At 40.0% G+C, this 19156-nt stretch overlaps 1 protein-coding gene across 4 annotated transcripts in view; it reads right to left on the bottom strand.

The window, feature by feature from the left end:
- ATRNL1 (attractin like 1) overlaps nucleotides 1–19156 on the bottom strand; it is a 619481-nt gene that overhangs the window by 385093 nt on the left and 215232 nt on the right. For all 4 annotated transcript variants that reach the window (XR_006415620.1, XM_044439583.1, XM_044439591.1 and 1 more), the window contains exon 21: nucleotides 17653–17705. Coding sequence is in view for 3 of the 4 variants with exons in the window: in XM_044439583.1 (XP_044295518.1) it covers nucleotides 17653–17705 (53 nt within the window). In the remaining variant the exon portion in view is untranslated. The remainder of the gene's footprint in view (nucleotides 1–17652; nucleotides 17706–19156) is intronic.

Raw genomic sequence — 19156 nt, 5'->3', positions numbered from 1 at the left:
CCTTGGTACTGTTAGACGAGATTCACCAACTCCTTGCTAAAGGAGTTGGTGAATCTCGTCTAACAGTACCAAGGAAGTCGGAGTATAGCGGATAGGATTCAGTGATGGCACAACATCGAATTCGATTCCATATCTGTGCTGAATGATAGATAACACCCACCCATCAGATGTGATGGACTCCCAAATGGAGAGCCGACTCTTCAGTCGATCCCCAAATGAGAGGGGGGAGGGTAGAGTTGGAATGAGAGGAGAGGTTTGCTCATCGCATCAGTGCTGTCATCTGCCCATATCAAAGCGGCGGCGGCCCTGTTGGAAGCGCTGGGGTGGTTGTTGCCTGCGACGCTGCTGACGTTGATGCGGTTGCTGTTGCCGAGGCGGAAATTGTTGACGGTACTGTGGACATGACCATGACCACTTACGTCGGGGTAGAGATTGCAATTCCATACGACGGGCCATCATCCTTGATTCATGGATTTTCTTCAATTTGCTATCCGTCCTCGCATGGAAGAGACCAGAATCGTCAAACGGCATCTCCTCAATTCTCCGCTTCATCTCGTCCGGAAAATTGCAATTATGCAACCAGGCGTGTCTGTGGAGGGAAATGGCACCGACCAGCGACCTCAAATCAGAGGCCACGTGGTGCCTCACGGTGGAAAGCTGTTGCACCGCCACTGGCATAGCTTCCTTAACAAAAGTCTTAGCAAGTTCGCCCTGGTTTCCCGGGAAGGTATCGATGATGGCGTCCAGGCGTTGCATAAGGAAATACTGGTAATGCGCCAGGGTTGCCTCATAATTAGAAATTCATAAACCAAGGCCCAAAGCTGCGTATACCCGGCGGGCGAGGGAATCAACCTTTCTGCCTTCTTTGTCACAAGGCGAGGTGTGTCCACGGGCTTCCCAACCCTGCGAGGATTCTACAACAACCGAATTCGGCTTGAGGTGACGGAGAAGAAATGGGATGTCCTCTTCCCGCACCCGATACATGGACTCGTATTTATGAGAAGTTGGTTGTGGGTGAGCTGAGAGGTCCCATGGCTGGGTCACTGCCTGCCGTAAGGTCGTAATAAATGGCAAGGCAATAGATGTGGATCGTTCGCCCCTGACCACATCATAAAAACAATCGGTGCTCGGTCCCGGCTGTTGGTGGGCTTCTATATCGAGCAATCTCACTAGTCTGGCCATCAGATCGTTAAACGATATATACGGTTCCTCAGGTGACCCCGGGCCCTGAGAAGCAACCGCTGCATCCGGCGAGGTCGAGTCAGCCTCAGACTCATCGAATTCCATCCAGTAGGGGGTGGTACACTGGAGGAAGAATCTCCTGGTGACTCTGATCTGCCACTTTCTTTAGATGGGGCCCTCGGGGCGTCTCTGGGCGTTGAATGGAAACGTTCCCGAGGCGCTGGTGGCAAAGACTGTCCCCTGGAGGTCGGATAATAGGCTACAGAGTGGTACTCTTCCCGTCTCAGAGCAGAGGAGTACCTGGAGTGGTACCAATCATCAGACCTCGCATCTGAGGAATGGCTCCTATGGCTTCTCGGAGGGGAGATGGCGATCTCAGTATCCATCGGGATTAGAGGTATTGGGATTGGTGATTGAGCTCTAGGTGGAGAATCTCGTATTTCCCAATCAGAGATGGAACCACGCCTTGAATCCAGAATGGGTTTGGCTGTCGGTCGGCGCGGTGAGCCCGGTGGGGTAACCCTCATAGCCGCCTGGATAGTCGGGACCGAGGGGGTCGGTTCCGAAGCAGGGATCGGAATCGAGGAAGAGGCCGAGCCCGAGTGGTGGTGTTTTGCCTGCTCGGGGTTCTTCAGCTTCTTAACCGGCTTGCCTGTCTTATCTTTCTTGGCCTTCTTATGCACAGGATATTTATCTGAGTCGCTGTGCTTTCTTTTTTCCTTTTGTTTCCTCGGCAGGGAAACAGACTGGTCGGCCATGGTATGAGCGCCTTCTTCAGAAGGGCGTGAGGGCAGAGCAATGGAGGAAGAGGCCGGGCGTTGCGGCAGGTCAGCCGAAGTTGGACAGCCTTCGGGTGGGGTCACAACAGAGGAAAGCTTAGCCACCAGCCGGTCCGATTGGAGGAGAGCCTGGTCCCATAAGAGTTTGCGGAGGCGGTTCTCCCTGTTCTTCCTCGCCTGTTTAGAGAAGGCCAAACAATGGCCGCACTTATTGGTTCTGTGCCCTTCCCCCAAACAAAGGAGGCACAGATCATGCGGGTCCACGGCGGGCATTTTGGAGCCGCATTTTCCACACTTGCGGAACGCTGTCCGTTGCGCCATCGTAGAAAGAAGAAAAAAGGAGATAGTAAAGCGGGAAAGTAATATTTTTGGTTTTGTGTTTTTTTTTATAGGAACGATAAAGAGGAAAAAATGGTGCAAAGTTAAGAAGAAATATAAGTGAAGTACTAGGGGGGAGGGGGAGCGGAGTTCCCGCCAAAAACCGTTAGCTGTTAATCTTCCGGCCAAAGGCACTGCGCAGGCGCAGAACCCATATGTGTGATGCACAGAGGCCACGACGAAGAAAGACAGATATCCAGAATTAAGACTGTAAGGCAAAATATTGCAAAATAAGTTTGGATGACAACTTTATGATGGAGCTATTGAAGAGATATCAGTAAGGTGTCAGGTGCTCAGCCCATCCTTTCTCAGGAACCAGATTCCAAGGAGAAACTGTATCTCTTTGCAACTAAAAAATTCAAACCACTGCAAAGATCCTCCACCACAGTGCATTTTCCTTTGGATAGTGTAAGAACTGTGCCAGCTCAAAACCAAGTTGGAAGTGCCATCAGCAGGACTTTGTTGACAGCTGGTCTCTCTCTTCCCCAGCCTCTTTCTTTAATCCCTTCTGAGCAGATCAAGATGAGACACTTCCATTTTTAAATGCTTTGTGATATAAAGTGAGTAATATAAAGGTCATTAGCATCTATTAAGTTAATGAACTCTCTAACATAGATTTAATTTTGCTCAAGTCAGCAGTTAATTCTAAACTGAATTCCTCTCCTGCCTTCTCCACCAAATAAAGTTGCCAGCACCCTTGTGGAAGTTCATGCTAATTTTGGGCTAGATGGCAGAAATACCAGACATTAATTGGCCTGCTTGTTGGATCATTGAACAGATCAAGTTGCATCCGAAGCCCTTTGTTCCTCCTTGTTCAAAAGTTTCCCCCCATGCCCAAACCAGAAGCAGTCTGGCTCTTACCCAGCACTTGTCTTATCTCAAAGTTCATCATCCTAGACATTTCCGTTAAGCATTATGACTATGCCTCTTCTTCCACTTCATTTTCAGTCTGAGGTATCCACCTAGGAAAGCTGAACTTTAGGAAAAGCAGGCCAAGTCCCTACAGATTGCATGTACATGAGCACATTATCTTTCCAATCCATAGATCACGTTATGCTTCAGGTTTAGTCACCCTAAGCTGTGTGTATATAAATATGAATGTCTGCTGCATTTTAGAGGAAGACAGAGCTTGGGGACTGTTACATGTTTTAGTACATAGAGCAATAAGTGGATATAAGTCCTGCCTTGTCTGTGCCTGGAGTTTAGGCACTCTCCTGCTGAAGCAGAGAAAGGCTGCATCTCCTCTGCACTGTAGAAAAACACAGCATCATCTTTGATTTGCAATGCTTTGAATTCAAATCTGTTGACTTTTCTGTTTTGCCTATAGGAACATTGTGTTAATTTGGCCTGCAGGGTACCCTCAGGGTTGCCTACAGGACTTTTCTGAATTATGTTGCCCACTGAGCTTTTTGATTCTCTTGCTTAGAAGTCCTTCAAATGTTTTGATTATTGCCCACAAGACCTCTGAATTGCATGGCCTACAGAGCTTCTTGATCTGTGTTGGTATGGCATGAAGCAATTTAGTGGGTCTTATTATACAGGGCTATTCAGGTGATGATGCCCTTTTGTTGTTTTCTTCTGTGCTTTGCTTAGCTTGTCTCACTGAACCTTGCCTAATAATATTTACTCCCTTTCCCTCAAACTTGGTGTGCCTCTTATCTCCACTCTTGAAAACTCAGTCTGTTCAAATGAGCTTTTCTAATTATTTTATCTAATTAAGTGTACGCTGCACAGGCAGTCCAGGAGCAGTCCCTTCCATCACCAAAAACTTGGAAATACATTGCAGGAAGATTAAAAGAATGCTTTTTATGTCTGAAATTGCTGCTGAGCACTGAAAGAATCAAAATTGGTTTTTAAAACCACTAATTTTGGCCCTTTAGGCATGATGTAACAATTAGGGATGCCATTTTTTCCAAAGAAAAATCCCCCCTCTATTTCCAAGCAATTTTGAACTGTAGAAATGGGCTGATTTGAACAACAGAAATGGAGTGATGAATTCAAAGGAGTTTCTAAAGGAAAAAAAAATCACAAAATTCCTTTATGCTATTTTTCCTCACTGGTTTAATAGGGACAGCATTGTGGTACTTTGCTTGTCCAAATTTCCCCAGATTTATCTTCCTTTTCAGAGAAGGACTCTCTGTTCATGATTTTAAAAGTGTATGCCTTTATCAAAATATTGTATAAATAGTTTCTCTCTTTTGTACACTGCACAGATATTATTTTGTATTTCTTCTAAGACTTGAATACATTCTATTCAGATCCATTTCTATTTGAAAAACTGTTTTTCAACATGGTAGTGCTGTTATTAACCTATACAAAATGTATCTGGAATTAAAGTATGCCACAAGTGTTTACATAACAACACTGCTAAAGCAATTCAAACTGACAGTACATTAAAAAATGTTTCAATACCTAGCCATCACAATTAAATGTAAAGGAAAAGAAAAAAAGCAAAGCAAAGCAAAGCAAGTCATGAAGTGTTGAGAGGCTAATATAAATGCAATTCTTGTTGAGTTCTTATACTATTCATAGCACATGGGGGGCTTTTCATTCAACCCCTCATGTTAGAGATTTTTTTTAAAAAATACCAATCCTTTGGTAAATAGTTTTGCATAAGCAGGTGCTTATTTACATGCATTTATAATGTGTTTCACCTACAATGTGATGATGATCCAGAATATGGGTTGAGGATGTGCTGTTGTTCTTTCATGGGATATTGGTGAATTGTTAGTTTACCCTCCAACCAATCTAAGAAACAGTCCCGTAGGTCTCTATACCACCCCCCTTTTCTCTGCTTCATTCTCACATATGGCTTGGCTTCCTATTCAGGACATCTGACTCATCACACCCTTTTTTATTCTCATTGGATCAGATTTGGGTCATCACTGTTCACACAACAGTTTGGTAAATGGCTATGTGCTTATGCTGCTAGTGGGTGGAGTGATTCTGTGAGGGGCCCAATGATAACAACCAAGTCCTATTCAGGGGACATAATATCCCTTAAGTACCTCAAAGGCTGTCACAAAGAAGGTCAAGATCTCTTCTTGCTGATGCCCGTGTGTAGGAAACAAAATAATCAATTCAAGCTGCAACAACCCAGATTCAGGCTGGACATCAGGAAAAGCTTCCTCACTGTCAGAGCAATGCAATAGTAGAACCAGCTGCCTAGAGAGGTGGTGGTCCCTCCCACACTAGAGACATTCAAAAAGAAACTAGACAGCCATCTGAGTGGGATGGTGTAATGTGGTGTCCTGCAACAGCAGGAGTTGGACCTGATAGCTTTCATGGCCCCTTCCAACTCTTCTATGATTCTAAGTTTGAAAGGGTATTTTAATTGCTAGTACTTTATGTCATAAGGGACTTTGTTGTTGTTGTTAGTTGCTAAGTCATGTCCAACCCATCGCGACCCCATGGACAACATTCCTCCAGGACTTCCTGTCCTCCACCATCCCCTGGAGTCCACTTAAGCTCACACCAACTGCTTCAGTGACTCCATCTAGCCACCTCATCCTCTGCCGTCCCCTTCTTCTTTTGCCATCAATTGTTCCCAGCATTAGGCATAAGGGACTAATATTTCTAAATGACAATTCCTAAGACTTGCATTATATTACACATGCACAAATGCTTGCTTACATGGGATGAGAGTTTGCTCTAAAGGACAAGTTTCATGTGTGCTTGCATGGTTGTGTTTGCTATTATCTGAGACTATAATGGATTCACTTAGGGTAAATTCACCCATCAGTTCCTGAAACTAAGGATGATGGTTCCTAGAGGTTTCATACAGAAATTAAGTAAAACAGCATCAAAGGCTTCCCAGAGAGCAAATGAGTCAGTATAGTGCATTGGTTAAGAACGATCTGGGTTCTAGTCCCCACACAGTCATGGAGACAACTGGGTAACTTTGGGCCAGTCACAGGTGCCCAGCCTAATGTACCTCACAGGGTTCTTGTTGTGGGGATAAGATTGAGAGCAGCAGAAGACTGAGGAAAACTGCTTTGAGTTTGTTAGATTTATATCCCACTTTTTTCTTCTAAGTAAACAAATAAGAGTTTAGGATTATCTTCCAGAGCAACCAGCCCAATAGATGAAGGTGAGAATGGTGATCTAGGAACACCTGGGGTTACAGGCACTTAGTGACTTTCAAAGTAAGAGACATAGTCTTTTCTTATATTCCTGGTATCACTATGGCCCTTCTATTTGTATTCTGAGAAAAAAACCCAAACTGTCATCAATATATACAGTATGCATTAGTTAATAAGCCCTACTGACTTTATTGCATATTAAGTTAGTCTGAATCTGTCAGACAGGAAAAATAGACTCAGAAAAAGTTAAGTACAATGCAGCTTACTACAATGGATGTGAGAATAAAATTACAAGATTAGTCTCTGTATACTGACCAGAACCTTAATTTTAGGAACAGAAAGGAAATTCTTTAATTGAAAGCTTACAAAAATCACTTTCAAAATCTTGTTTAAAGAGGTGTCCATGCAAAAATCTTTCATCAACATAAGTTGAAACCAAAGTTATTGTGTTCTTGTTTTCATCATCCTTTGATTATAAGCGATAAAATGGAGAGAGTTGTAGAACCATTCTCCTGATACAAATATCTTACTGGGTTTCAGTAACATATTTGCTCAAATAAAATGATAGTTCTCTGATTTTTTAAACCCTTTAAATATTGGGATCTTTTCCAGCTAGACTCTAGAACATAAAGAATGTCTTGTCATAAAAACATCATGATAGTCCATTGCTGTAGCTACAACCCTAATTAGATACATATGTCAAGGTGACCTCAAGGCAGACACTTTTCAATTCTATCTAAAATCCATTAAACTGAGACTCTTGGTATTATATCAGTAATCTATTTAAAAAAAACAAGCACTAGCACTGAGGATTTAAATAAAAGAATCAAGAGAGAAAAGCAAATATTGTGGAGTGATCTTAGGGCTACTAGACTGTGTCTAAACAGCCGTAAGTTGTGCAAAGATTCCAAATCCAAGGTGTGTTCCACTCCTCACCCCCCACACCACACAGATATGGCACAGAAAGAATTGCACCAGTTGCTTCTTCCAGGTTATAAGAGAAGGAGTAAACAGGCATTTGAGAGGGTGTTTAGCAGGCCGGGGGGGGGGGGGGTAAACTGGTGCTACCAAGATATAACATACCTTGGTGGTGCCTCAGTTTCCTTTCCTCATACTCTGAAGTGGCAAATCTAATAGCCAAAATCTGCTGCCTAGCAATCTACATGAGATGTCAGAAATGAGATGCCTAGCAATCTACATGAGATGTCAAAGTGCAGAGGCAGATAGGAATCCCCAACAGATTGTTCCCTGAGGCAATGAAAATGTCTTTGAAAACATCTTGGAAAGCTGAATTTCTGGAAGGGGAAATTGATTTGGAAATAATTAGCTTTTCTAATATGAGAAATGATACTGGAGCGACTTGGGTGATAAAATTAACATTTAGAGGGGAAATAAATTTTGAAGGGATTCTGGAAGAAAGATAAATCTACTTTAAAAATCCAGTACACATGTGTAGGCACTAGGGAGACGAGTTATAATGGATTGATTGTTGCATGAGAAGGTAAGAAGGGTTTGGCTGTCATATCAAAGTCCATCTCCTAGCCAGTTGTCTGTGGAACCTCAGGAGCATCAGATAAAAAAGATGAACTTGCTTTGTTGTTTGCTTCCAGCCTTTGACATTCAGAGGAATACTGTCTATTCTTATTGTTCACTGAAAACATGGTGGAGACTATAAAGTCTATGATGCGTATGCTCTCAAAGTGTTCCAAGACCCAAAAACGTTGGGACAAGACAAAGTGGCAGTGGTCACCCCTGAGTCCTCATGGATTGTCTTTTTCCATCAAGAAAACCAATTCTACTCACATCATTCTTCATATTAATACTGAACCACCCTGCAGGCAAAAACACAAGCTGGAAAACATTGTTGATCCTCATCAGTGGGTCAACTCTCGGTTAGGCAACATTTGCAAATTGTTACTTCACAAACCTCTGAAAGACTGCAAATTTCAGAACAGCACAAAGTTTATTTTTATCCAATGCCTTCATTATGTTATGCCATATTTTGTGGATAAACCATCTGCTAAATTTATTATTTCCTTCACAATATATTGGGATTCTAATTCAATATGCAATTTGTTCCACTAGCTATCCCAAAATATTAGAGAGACTTTTAGACAGCTTTTATTCCTAAATTACCAAATATTGAAAGTACAATGACAGTTTGCAGTGATGATCACTGCCACATTTAACAGTAATAAAAATAGCCTCAATCTGCAAAGTCAATTAGTGTCAGACATAATTGCTGGAACTCATTACTCTAAGTCAAGCATGACAGCTTTACAATTACAGTAGGTATTTAGTTTAAACAAATGGTATCCCAGAAGAAAACCAGCAATAAAAAGGCAGTAGCAGAAAATCAAATTGCTAGGCCATGTCTCTTGAGTCACCCAGAATCCTTTTCTTAATTTTTTTGCTTTGTTTTGTATTGTATTTGTATTTGTAATGCACCATTTTCCTTGTTTACTTGAAATTGCAACTTCATTGATTAAAACTAACTTCTAACACAGATTAATATTGCTTTTATTTATATTCTAAATAATCTCCATGAAACGTAACTTTAACAAGCTATTTAAGTACTGTAAGGCTGCCACCTAGTGTTTGACAACCCTTTCTGATTTTTTTATGGAATAGGACTTAGAACTAGTTCCAAGATTAATATCCATGAATGTGGTTTTAATACGCATTAATTGATATGGTATAAGTGTGGTTTAGAAATTTTGTGAGCATATGCATATTTGAAAGGTGAAAAAGATGTAAACAGTAGCAAGCATACTGGATCCAGTAATTTTAAAATCTCCTAACTGGACACCACAAACCAGTATATACTGGCGTATAAGGCAACTTGTGTATGAAACAAGGTTGATATTTTGGGCTGTTTGTCTTATGTTTATCATATGTCAGGTGTATAAGATGAGCCCCAATTTTTCATGAGGCCTCTTATACACTGGTATATATGGTAAGCCATTAAAAAGGCTTTCAACTAAAACAGTGTTAATTGGGAAGCAGATATTTGAAAGTTATTATTTTCAATGCAAGAACCACTGAAAATTGGAAGTATGTAGCGGCAAGGGTGGGCAGGCGCCAGAATTGGAACCAGGCATGAGGTTGTGCACCATGAACTGATGCAGTGCAGGAGGAGCTCCCCTGAAGCAGGGAATTCCTAATGGTCACCGTGGCCAGCCCAGAATGATGCCTGCCCACCCCCTACGATCGGCAGCAGATGCCCTTCTCCAGGAACCCTCCGTGAAGGATATTAGGAGGGTGAGTACCCGGAGGAGGGCCTTTTCTGTGGTGGTGCCCCACCTATGGAATGCGCTCCCCAGAGAGGTCCGCCTGGCGCCGTCATTATTTGCTTTTCGGCGCCAGGCAAAGACCTTTTTATTTAAACGTTATTTTAACTGTTAATTTATTACTATTGTATTTATAGATGTTAATATATAGCTGAGATGGTACCAGTTTTTAAATTATTGATTGTATTTTATGTTTATTTTATGGATGTTGTGAGCCGCCCCGAAGCTTTGTTGCAATGGGGGCAGCATAAAAATGTTTTAAATAAATAAATAAATAAATAAATAAATAAATAAATAAATAAATAAATAAATAAATAAATGCATGAATGAATGCATGGTCCCAGAGGGGTGAGTGCTCCAGAGGGGCTGGACTCTGGGCAGAGTGGGGCACACAGCCACACATGAGGCCCACAATCCAACACAGATGACAAACTACAGTAAGGGAAAAATTTTCACCTGGTGTATAAGATGACCCCCCCCCCAAGTTTTGCTCTTTTATTTTCAGTTTCACTGGTCATCTTATGCACCAATATATATGGAAGCTACTTTCTACAGAATGATTGATCAAATCATTTGCTGGCATGAACAGTATTGCTCCCTGTACATTTTTCTGGGAATACTCCAAAGTAAGCTTTATCATCACTCTCATGTACTACCACTGGCCCATCACTCTTAGCCATGATCTCCTGGATCTAGTAGGAAATATGAGTAACCACAGTCACTATCCACCTCTTTGTTGTTCTTCCCCTGATGGCCAGAAAAGAAATGTCACAATAGTACCAGCTTTCTAAAGCCACAAGTTTCTAGGGCTGAGATATATTTTTCAACTTGGGAACATCTGCACAAGCCACAGCTGCTCTAGAAAAACAATAGTACCTTGGAAAGCTATTCTTTGAAGATGAAGTTATGAAAGGATACCTGCTAACCAACTCTTCCCAAAGGGGAAATATTTCTGGATACTTCAAAGAAATAAAGACATTTTCAGGAGATACAAATGAATTAAGAATAAATTTAAGGGCAGCAAATACTATCAGTTCCTTCAAAATTCACCTTGAAGGATGACTATTTTTTGGTAGAAAAGTGGGTATATATAAAATAAAAATAAAAGGAGTAACAAATGGGAATTTTAGAAACTAGAAGGCAATAAGTAAGCTCCAAATAAACTAATCATTCAAAGGACATTCCAGAATGAAAGCAACTTCAGAGAGCATACCTGAGGCAAGAACTCTTTGAGGTACCACTATTCTCACCTGCAACGGTTTTTTGAACTTCGCCTCCTTCCTGCAAGGGGCAGCACCACGCCAAGTCTGTCTTAGCTGCCCAGGCACAAGGACTGGCCTTTTAAACATCTTAATTTACTAAATGTAATGCACAGCCTGCAATAAAAAGCCCGGCTAGACCAAGGATCAATTCTCAGCTGAGCTATAAACTTTGTCAGAGTAAGCTGGCAGTTCAGAACTGGTTACCAGCTTGGTTAAGTTGCCTACAGCACTGTTCATGCCCCGGCAATCTCTTCTTGCCCTATAGACTTGCCCTACAGTGCTCTTGCTGTTTTTGCCCTATACTGTCACAGTCAGTATATATCATGCTCTATGATTAATGCTTAAATAAAATATCTTTACCATTTTTCAAAGGTACATACCATTTTTCAAAGGTATAGAAAGAGGATATGTCACCATCTAGGAATAAATCTGCAAATTTAAACTGTTGGAAGTTGTGATAAAGAACTATTATTTTTAGGTCAACAGCTCCGACATTCAGGAAAGGCAAAGGGGGGGAGGGGGATCATAAGTGAATACCATAAACACTGTTTGTAAATTGCCACCCTTTCATTTTTTATGTGTCTTATAGTTATATAATAGAGGTTCAATTTGTCAGCAAAAGTTAAGGTCACAATATTGATGTTTTGTGAGCCGCCCCGAGGCTTCAGCGAATGGGACGGCATAGAAATTTTCTAACTAAATAATATGTTATACCAGTTTCACTCTCTCCCAATCTACAAGAGTTGAGTTTTTAATCTGTTTATTAAATTGTTAACTCCAACATATTTTTCAACAAATGTGATAATTGTTTCATTATCAGCATTTACTTTAAATATGAGTTTGTTAAAACCAAAAAGGTGGCATCAGAGCCAACCATTTTTTTTTCTCTTATCAGTTAAAAACCATCTGTTCCTGCAACTTATTCCCATCCTCATGCCCAGGAGCACAGACTCAGAAACCACATGCTTTGCAGATGCTACTAGCTAATCCAGAAATCTGGATGCCTCCTTTACCATCTAGGATTCATCAACATGCATCATTTAAAACAAAAGAAAAGCAAAATCAAAGCACTTGACAAAGTACTGCTTTTTTAAGGCTCTGCATGTTTGTAAAATTATCATTTGCATTCACTCTGAATCTATGCATTTATTCCAAATTAATTTGCCCATTGGCCACTAGATGGGCAGATATGTGGTATGTTTTATAAACAAATATCAGAATATTTAGTTTATGCATATAAAACTGAATGTTCTGAAGAAACATGGACTACATTCACTCTTTTAACTCTCATTATTTTACTCTCTCATTATTTTCTATCTTCCTTGCTTTTTTCCACAGAGATAGTAAATCCACTGAAAACCCAGTATCAAATTCTACTCCCATTGGTTTCATTTCAAAAATAGTGGAAACATTTATACATATTCCATGCTATTACTATCACCACATTTATTTTGAACTTTCTTTTTAATACTTTTACATTGGTCTATTCCTATGCAAAGTCTCCACTTACCACATTGAAAAGAAATTTGCATGTTTAATATAAAGCTATTAAGGCTTTGTAAATTTCTGGGATGCTGCACTGTTCTGAGTATTATTTTAGTTTATTCCTTAATCATCTCCCAATTCTGAAGTATATCTATTTTCAAAAGAAGCTTCTGCTTTCATAAGTTCTCATTTATCTTTATCGATCTTAAACTAAAATCAATGAAGAATGTATGACAGCTTTGAGCACAAGATTCCAGAATTTAATACTAACAGAGAACTTACTTTCCATTGCCAATCTTTAGCTAAAACAGCACCATCCTCACAGAAGGTGGAAGTAGCAGCAGGAATGAGAGACCCTGAAGCTTGGCAGAAATACATCAAAACTGTACTTCAAAAAGGTAGGGGCCAATGGACTGTATTCAATGATCACATAATGAAAACTAGGAGAGGGAGAGAGAGTGAAGCAGAATATTCTGCAGCTGTGAACAGGAACACTTCACACTGCAACATTATGTTGGAATTCTTCCTTGTTCTTATATAATACAGAAGTGATGGTGGCATCGTATCTATGACCTACATGTGGATTATCCCTGTATAAATATTAGCACAGATATTATGGCTTTCATCAAAGGCATCCAATGGTATAAAGTATAAGTACCAATAGAATAACAAAGCTTCTGCTCCTTTAAGGAATTGATCAAGAAAGCAGATTTTTAGCATCAAGAAATAAAGTAATATTCCACTAATGATACTTACATGATTTTTAAAATTCTATTCAAATCATCTCCTTGAAATAAATCATACATTCAAGACTATTTTGAACTTAGATTTAAAAGTGTGTGTGTGTGTGTGTGTGTGTGTGTGTGTGTGTGTGTGTATGAGAAACATGGCCTTCATTTGATAAATATATTTTGTTGAAATATTAACATTTTACTTTAGAAGAAATATGCAGTCCCAAATATGACAATGAGTATTCTGCCATTTGCTACATAATCGATTTCTATGCTTCCCATAGCCAAAGCTCTTTGGGAAGTTTACAAATTGCATATTCTCAAACTCAGCATACCGAACTCACTAACAATAAAGTTTCCAGTATTCACCTTAAAATGTATAGCTTTAAATTAAAGCTCATTACTTAAAAGTTTTGTTCATTTGTTTTCACATAATGATTACCTACTCCATCTGTGTGTGTGTGTGTGTGTGTGTTTTTCTTTTCATCTTTAGTAACAGTGATATCTGCTGAAAAAGGAAAGCACTGAAGCTCTTGTGGGATCACACCTGCACATATAAAACTGTTCAAGAGAAATCTGTAGCATTGATAAAGTATCAGTAATTAACAAAGGTATTTTGAAGAAAAAAAAGAAATTGCATAGTAGGTAAGAAACCAACATAAAATTAACACTTAAAAACACATATCTGACACTTACTCAGAAAAACCAGAAAAGTTAATCTCAGGATTCTGACCCTGTTTCTGTCACCTTTGGCTTTCACTTTTCCCTTCCTTAGCAAATATGTTCCTTCTGCCATCCATCTTTGGTTTTTTTTTTTTTTTTTTTTCCTTTCTTTTTGCTACAGGTACTGGTGTTTTGTTTTTGGAATTCTTCCTCAATATTCTCACAGGTTCTTGATCAATATAGTTCATTAATGCAAAACTGTTCATATGTGTACTTTAAATCCCTCAGGAAAGTTATTTAAGTTGCACATTGACACTATGCTTTACTCTGATTTTTGATAGTAAGAGTTCGTGCTCACCACTACAATCTGTTCCTGGTCTTGATTCGGCAGGACCTGGAGAAAATAATCTTCCCTCTTTTACATCCAATTATGTAGTCTATTTGATTTCTAAATTGGCCGGCTGATGACTGGCTACTTGAAAATTTCTATAAATGGATGATTGGCTTCACAGAATTCTATGAGTCATTCTCCTACTTCGTTTCTGACCATGAGGCCAATTTCTCCCACAGATTTGATTCTGCTTCAATTCTTACTTTAACATTTCTGTCACTAATGATTATCAGCATGTCTTGTTTTGGTGTGTTATCAACTTTTTCTTGGACACTTGTACAAATGTTTCCCAGTTCTTTTTCTTCAACATCTTTTGTTGGAGCATAGACTTGAATGACAGTTATATTGATAGGTTTTCCACAAATTCTGATTGATATTAATCAGTTGGACCTTACTGGTCGTGCTATGACTTGCCTCAGTATTAAAGTCATTCTATTTTTTTCTGGGTTTGTCTGAAAATGAAAATGCCATATTCCAGTCCACTTACCTTCTCTCACACCAAGCACTGAGGCATTTATCCATTCCATTTCCTGCTTTATGGTTTCCAGTTTGCCTTGATTTATATCTCTCACTTCCATGTACAATTTGCATGTGTTGTGCAGCAGTATCCTTTCCTTTTACCTGTATGCATGTCAAAAGCACTAGACTTTTCCCTTCAGCTTTACTCTACCTTATTTGATTGACTGATTGATTGCCATACTGCCCAACAGCCAAAGAAGCCTGGGTGGTGTCATGGGCGGGCAGCCGGGCATGCAAACAATCCTTTAGTGCTAATTACCTACAAGATGTACAACTCTAGAGATAAGCCCTTCAATTGAGGTCTTTGGGATGCAGATGTTAACCCTCTAATAGCTTCTCTCCCCGAGCCCACGTGGGTCTACTCCTCTAAGTCACGCCTTTCTTCCCTCTTACGTAACAAAGATTGTCGCTGTTCATATCTTTGTAAAATCCGGAGACTGGATGCTCGAGAGGAATCCACCACGCCCACTGGGTCTTCTGTTTCATCCTCAGGGAGATCAGTGTCAGAGGGGAAAGGAGCAGTTTGCTCTGCCTCCTTCTGAGTAGAACTTGCAGCATCCTCTTTTTCGGGGCTATCCAGCTTCGACGAGGGCTCAGGCGTTTGCTCAATGGGCCAGGAGTCAGAGGGAGGTGCAGCTGCTTGCTCATCCGCCCCTAGACTTGGTTGTGGGGTCGGGTTTGGGCACGGGGTGCCAAGCACAAGACCTCCTCGTGAGTCACTGTCTCTGTCGGGGCTGCATGCACGACAGGTGGGTTGCAACAATCCTTGTGCAATTATTAGCAGCAGCTCTCTTCATACTTCTCTTCACTCTTCCCCAGTAATTGATGACTGCGCTCCAACTTGGGAGTTTCATCTTCTGGCACTATCTCTTGTGCCATTTGGGCTTGTTCCATTATAAGGTTTACAAGAACGTTCAAGATTTACCATTGCTTTCTTCTGCTTTGTACTAACCAGAGTCATCTTGAGTTTCACTGCCATTGTCTCTAAAAAATCCTTTTCCAGTGTTGCCTTCAGCTACTGCTGCCCAGAAGTGTCTCCATCCCATCATCACTGGAGATAGCCCTTCTCTTCTGCTAATGTGACTGCTACTCCTAAAGAGGTTGGATGCATCATAGTCTGGTGTCTCAGCTTTGATCCTTCCTACCTTGCGAGGAGATCAGTCTAGTGACAGAGTCTGACAGCAATGTTCTTGGCATTTCTGACATTCTCAAAGCCCAACATCACACTGAGGTGTGCATCCAAGAGAGGGCTGTCATCCTTAAATATTTTGAAACAGAGCAAGCCCATTAATTCATTAAATCATGAGTACCACTATAAAAGCAGCCCCCAGCCTAGCCCAATGTGCTCTTCTCTTCCTGCTGGAGCACTCACCCTGACAGAACAAATTATCTGGTATCAACACAGAATATAAATTAACACAAAAATACATGAATTTATTCATACTGTAGGTTTACCGTATGAAATATGATATCAATCCAAGAACACAAAGTTTTAAAAAAGAAATTTAAAGAAGACAAATAGGTTTAGTTATTTAAAGGTGAAAGGCTATCTGGACATGGTGCAATTCATCTTAGACAAAGAAGATTTATGAAGCAGAGTTACTAGAGAATAATAAGAAATAAGATTTTTCTTGGAGGTGTCCAGTATCTACAAGTCTTATTGGTGTCACATCTTGTTCATCACTTACATATGGCTGCATTTATTTTTAAAGGACAAAGTAAATCTGCAGAAAACAAGAAAGTCTACAGAAACAAGATGTCTTGACCTGGTTTGCATGATTGGATTAATAAGCCATGGTGGCTTTTTAATCACCCTGCACATGTCATTTCACACCACCCAAATTACAAAACTGCTTCAGTGAGCCTGGTTGGTTGGGGTCGTTAACAGACCACTCAGGAACCTAAAGGAAGCCAGGGATTCTAGGCCCAAACAACCATTTTCACTGTATTCACACATCATGGCAAACTAGGGCTGTATCTGAATCAAGTTGCAATGCAACCAACATGTTCAGAGTAGTTAATGAGTCATAGTTAACTAACTGTCTTGTAATCAGGCAAAGCGGCCTTTTCTGTTTTCATTACCATTTAGCTTTCATGGCTATTCTCAAAATGTTTAATAGGCAACTACATAATCAGTGTTACTATTTAAAATGTAAACAGTGGTACATTTTATTTTATATTTTGTTGCTGTTTTTATTATATATGTCACTGACCACGTTATAAATATGTGTAATTTGCACTCTTTGCTCAAGTTCTAGCTGTATGAGTTATTATTTTTAAAACTTTTTCCAAGTTTGAATCTTGTATTCAAGAATAAATGAAATTAACACAACTGATATCAATCAGGCAATCCCATTCACTGATTTTAATGTTACCTGTTTAAAACACACAACAGAATTTCTAGAAGTTTAGTCATTTATAAATACCACATTGGTAATAGTTTTGTCTGCCAACAGTCGTGAGCAAGCCAACTCATTGAAAGCAAAGCACTTTTGCCCATTTCTAGTCTTAACACACTTGGAATTCTTTTTTAAAAAATTCAATGACCAATTGCAAAAATGAATAAGATATCCTTTTTTTTAATGTGCATCTTACCTTTCTTCAAGACATTGAGGTAGTGTACCTGGGCTAATTCTATTTTATCCTCATATTCATTCTGTGATATTGCTTAGGCTGAGAGAGCCTGCCTTGCCTATAATTCAGCTTAATACTTGAGCAGGAAAGGGAAACTGTGACTACTGAATTTTCAGATTTCCCACAGTCATTGACTATTACATTTGTACATACACCTCAGTGACTAGTGACAGCTGATAACACCATTATGATGGAATAATTCCATATGAATTTTATTTAATGGGAAACATTAGAGGACTACGAAATATATACTTACAGTAACATGTTCCCCTGAGTGGATTACCAAGGTACCTGTTTTCAGAATCACACCTGCACAAGGGGAAAAAAAGACAAGAAATAGCAAGTTGCTTATTATCTGATAATTTTAAAACAAATGGCTAGCTAAACAATTTAGGCTACAGTCCTATGTACGTATACATATACATGGAAGTAAGTCCTACTGAACTCAGTGGGGATTACTCTTAGGAGAAATGCATAGGATACCACTATCGAGTATATACTGGAAAGAAACTTTAGGGGAAATGAGTTTATATTACTATTCTGTATTCCATTTGTATGTTGCCTTTCTTCCAAGGAACTCCAGGAAGCACACATGATTCTCCCACCCCACTTCCCTTGATCTTTGCAACAACCTGTACATCGGCTTAAGACTGAGAAGCAGAGACTTGAAGCTTAGAACTCTCTACTCTTAGACCGACACCTTTTCTCTCTGGTTCTCTCTGCACTTCTATGATAATGAAGGTCAGAAATTCATCTTTGGTTGTTGTTGTTTAAAATAAAAAGCTAAAATAAAGAGCTACACAAAAGACCAACAACAAAGCATACAATAGTCACAGCATAAAACGGTGTAGTGCGTACTACAGAACCTTTCATCATCATCACCTATTACTACTACTACTATTATCTTGCATTTTCCAGTAGAAAATAGCTAAGCTAATTCACTTCCAGTGCACAAATATTACTGACAAATTAAGAGGCAGAAGCTAAATGTAACGTGCCTGTTTTTAGAATTTTCCAGTTTGGATAAACATTTGTAGGTGTCACACTATGAACCCTCCCCTCTACATAATTGGGCCCTTTTATGTGAAAAAAAATTTTTATGCATGAGTATTCAGGCCAGTTCTAACTCTTTGCTTCCCTAAGCTAGCTTCAGAGGTTATCATTGGAATGCAGTGAGATTCTTACTAGAAATTGTAATTCATCCAGTGGGGTATGAACACATTTTTGGTGTCTGGAGTGCTTTCTGACAACCAAGAAGCCAAACAAACAGCAGGTCCCCGTTTCATCTTGCAATGAAACTGTATTGCCCTCTCTATCACTAGCTCCTCCGATCAATAGGGCAATGCTTTCTCCCATAAGACAAGGATGGCTACCCAAGGGAGAGCAGGCAGCATCCACAGTACTGCAACCAGAAAATATTGCTGCCATTGCCTCATGTTTATTGTCCATGACAGAAAAACACAAGATGATAACAAGCACAAGATGTTTTCACACAGCCAGGTTAAAGAGGATTGCTTTTGTGAACTAGGGTTCCTCCCATTGCACATTCAAAACCACAGACCATTTTTGCAAAACATCCTTCATTAACAAATGCATTTTCCAGAAACACAAACACAGAGAAAGGATCTCTGAGCATGCAAGAGCAGTTTGTTGAGCCTAATCTAGTATTTACTTCTAGGCACTCTCCTTATAAGTACGCTTGGACCCCATCCTTTTCAGGGAGTCACTTCTGGAAATGAGAATGCTTCTCTATGTATGCC

Source organism: Varanus komodoensis, unplaced genomic scaffold, assembly GCF_004798865.1.
Source record: "Varanus komodoensis strain SLA01 unplaced genomic scaffold, ASM479886v1 scaffold1, whole genome shotgun sequence".
NCBI classification, from domain to species: domain Eukaryota; kingdom Metazoa; phylum Chordata; class Lepidosauria; order Squamata; family Varanidae; genus Varanus; species Varanus komodoensis.
This window is presented reverse-complemented; position numbering and strand designations above follow the sequence as displayed.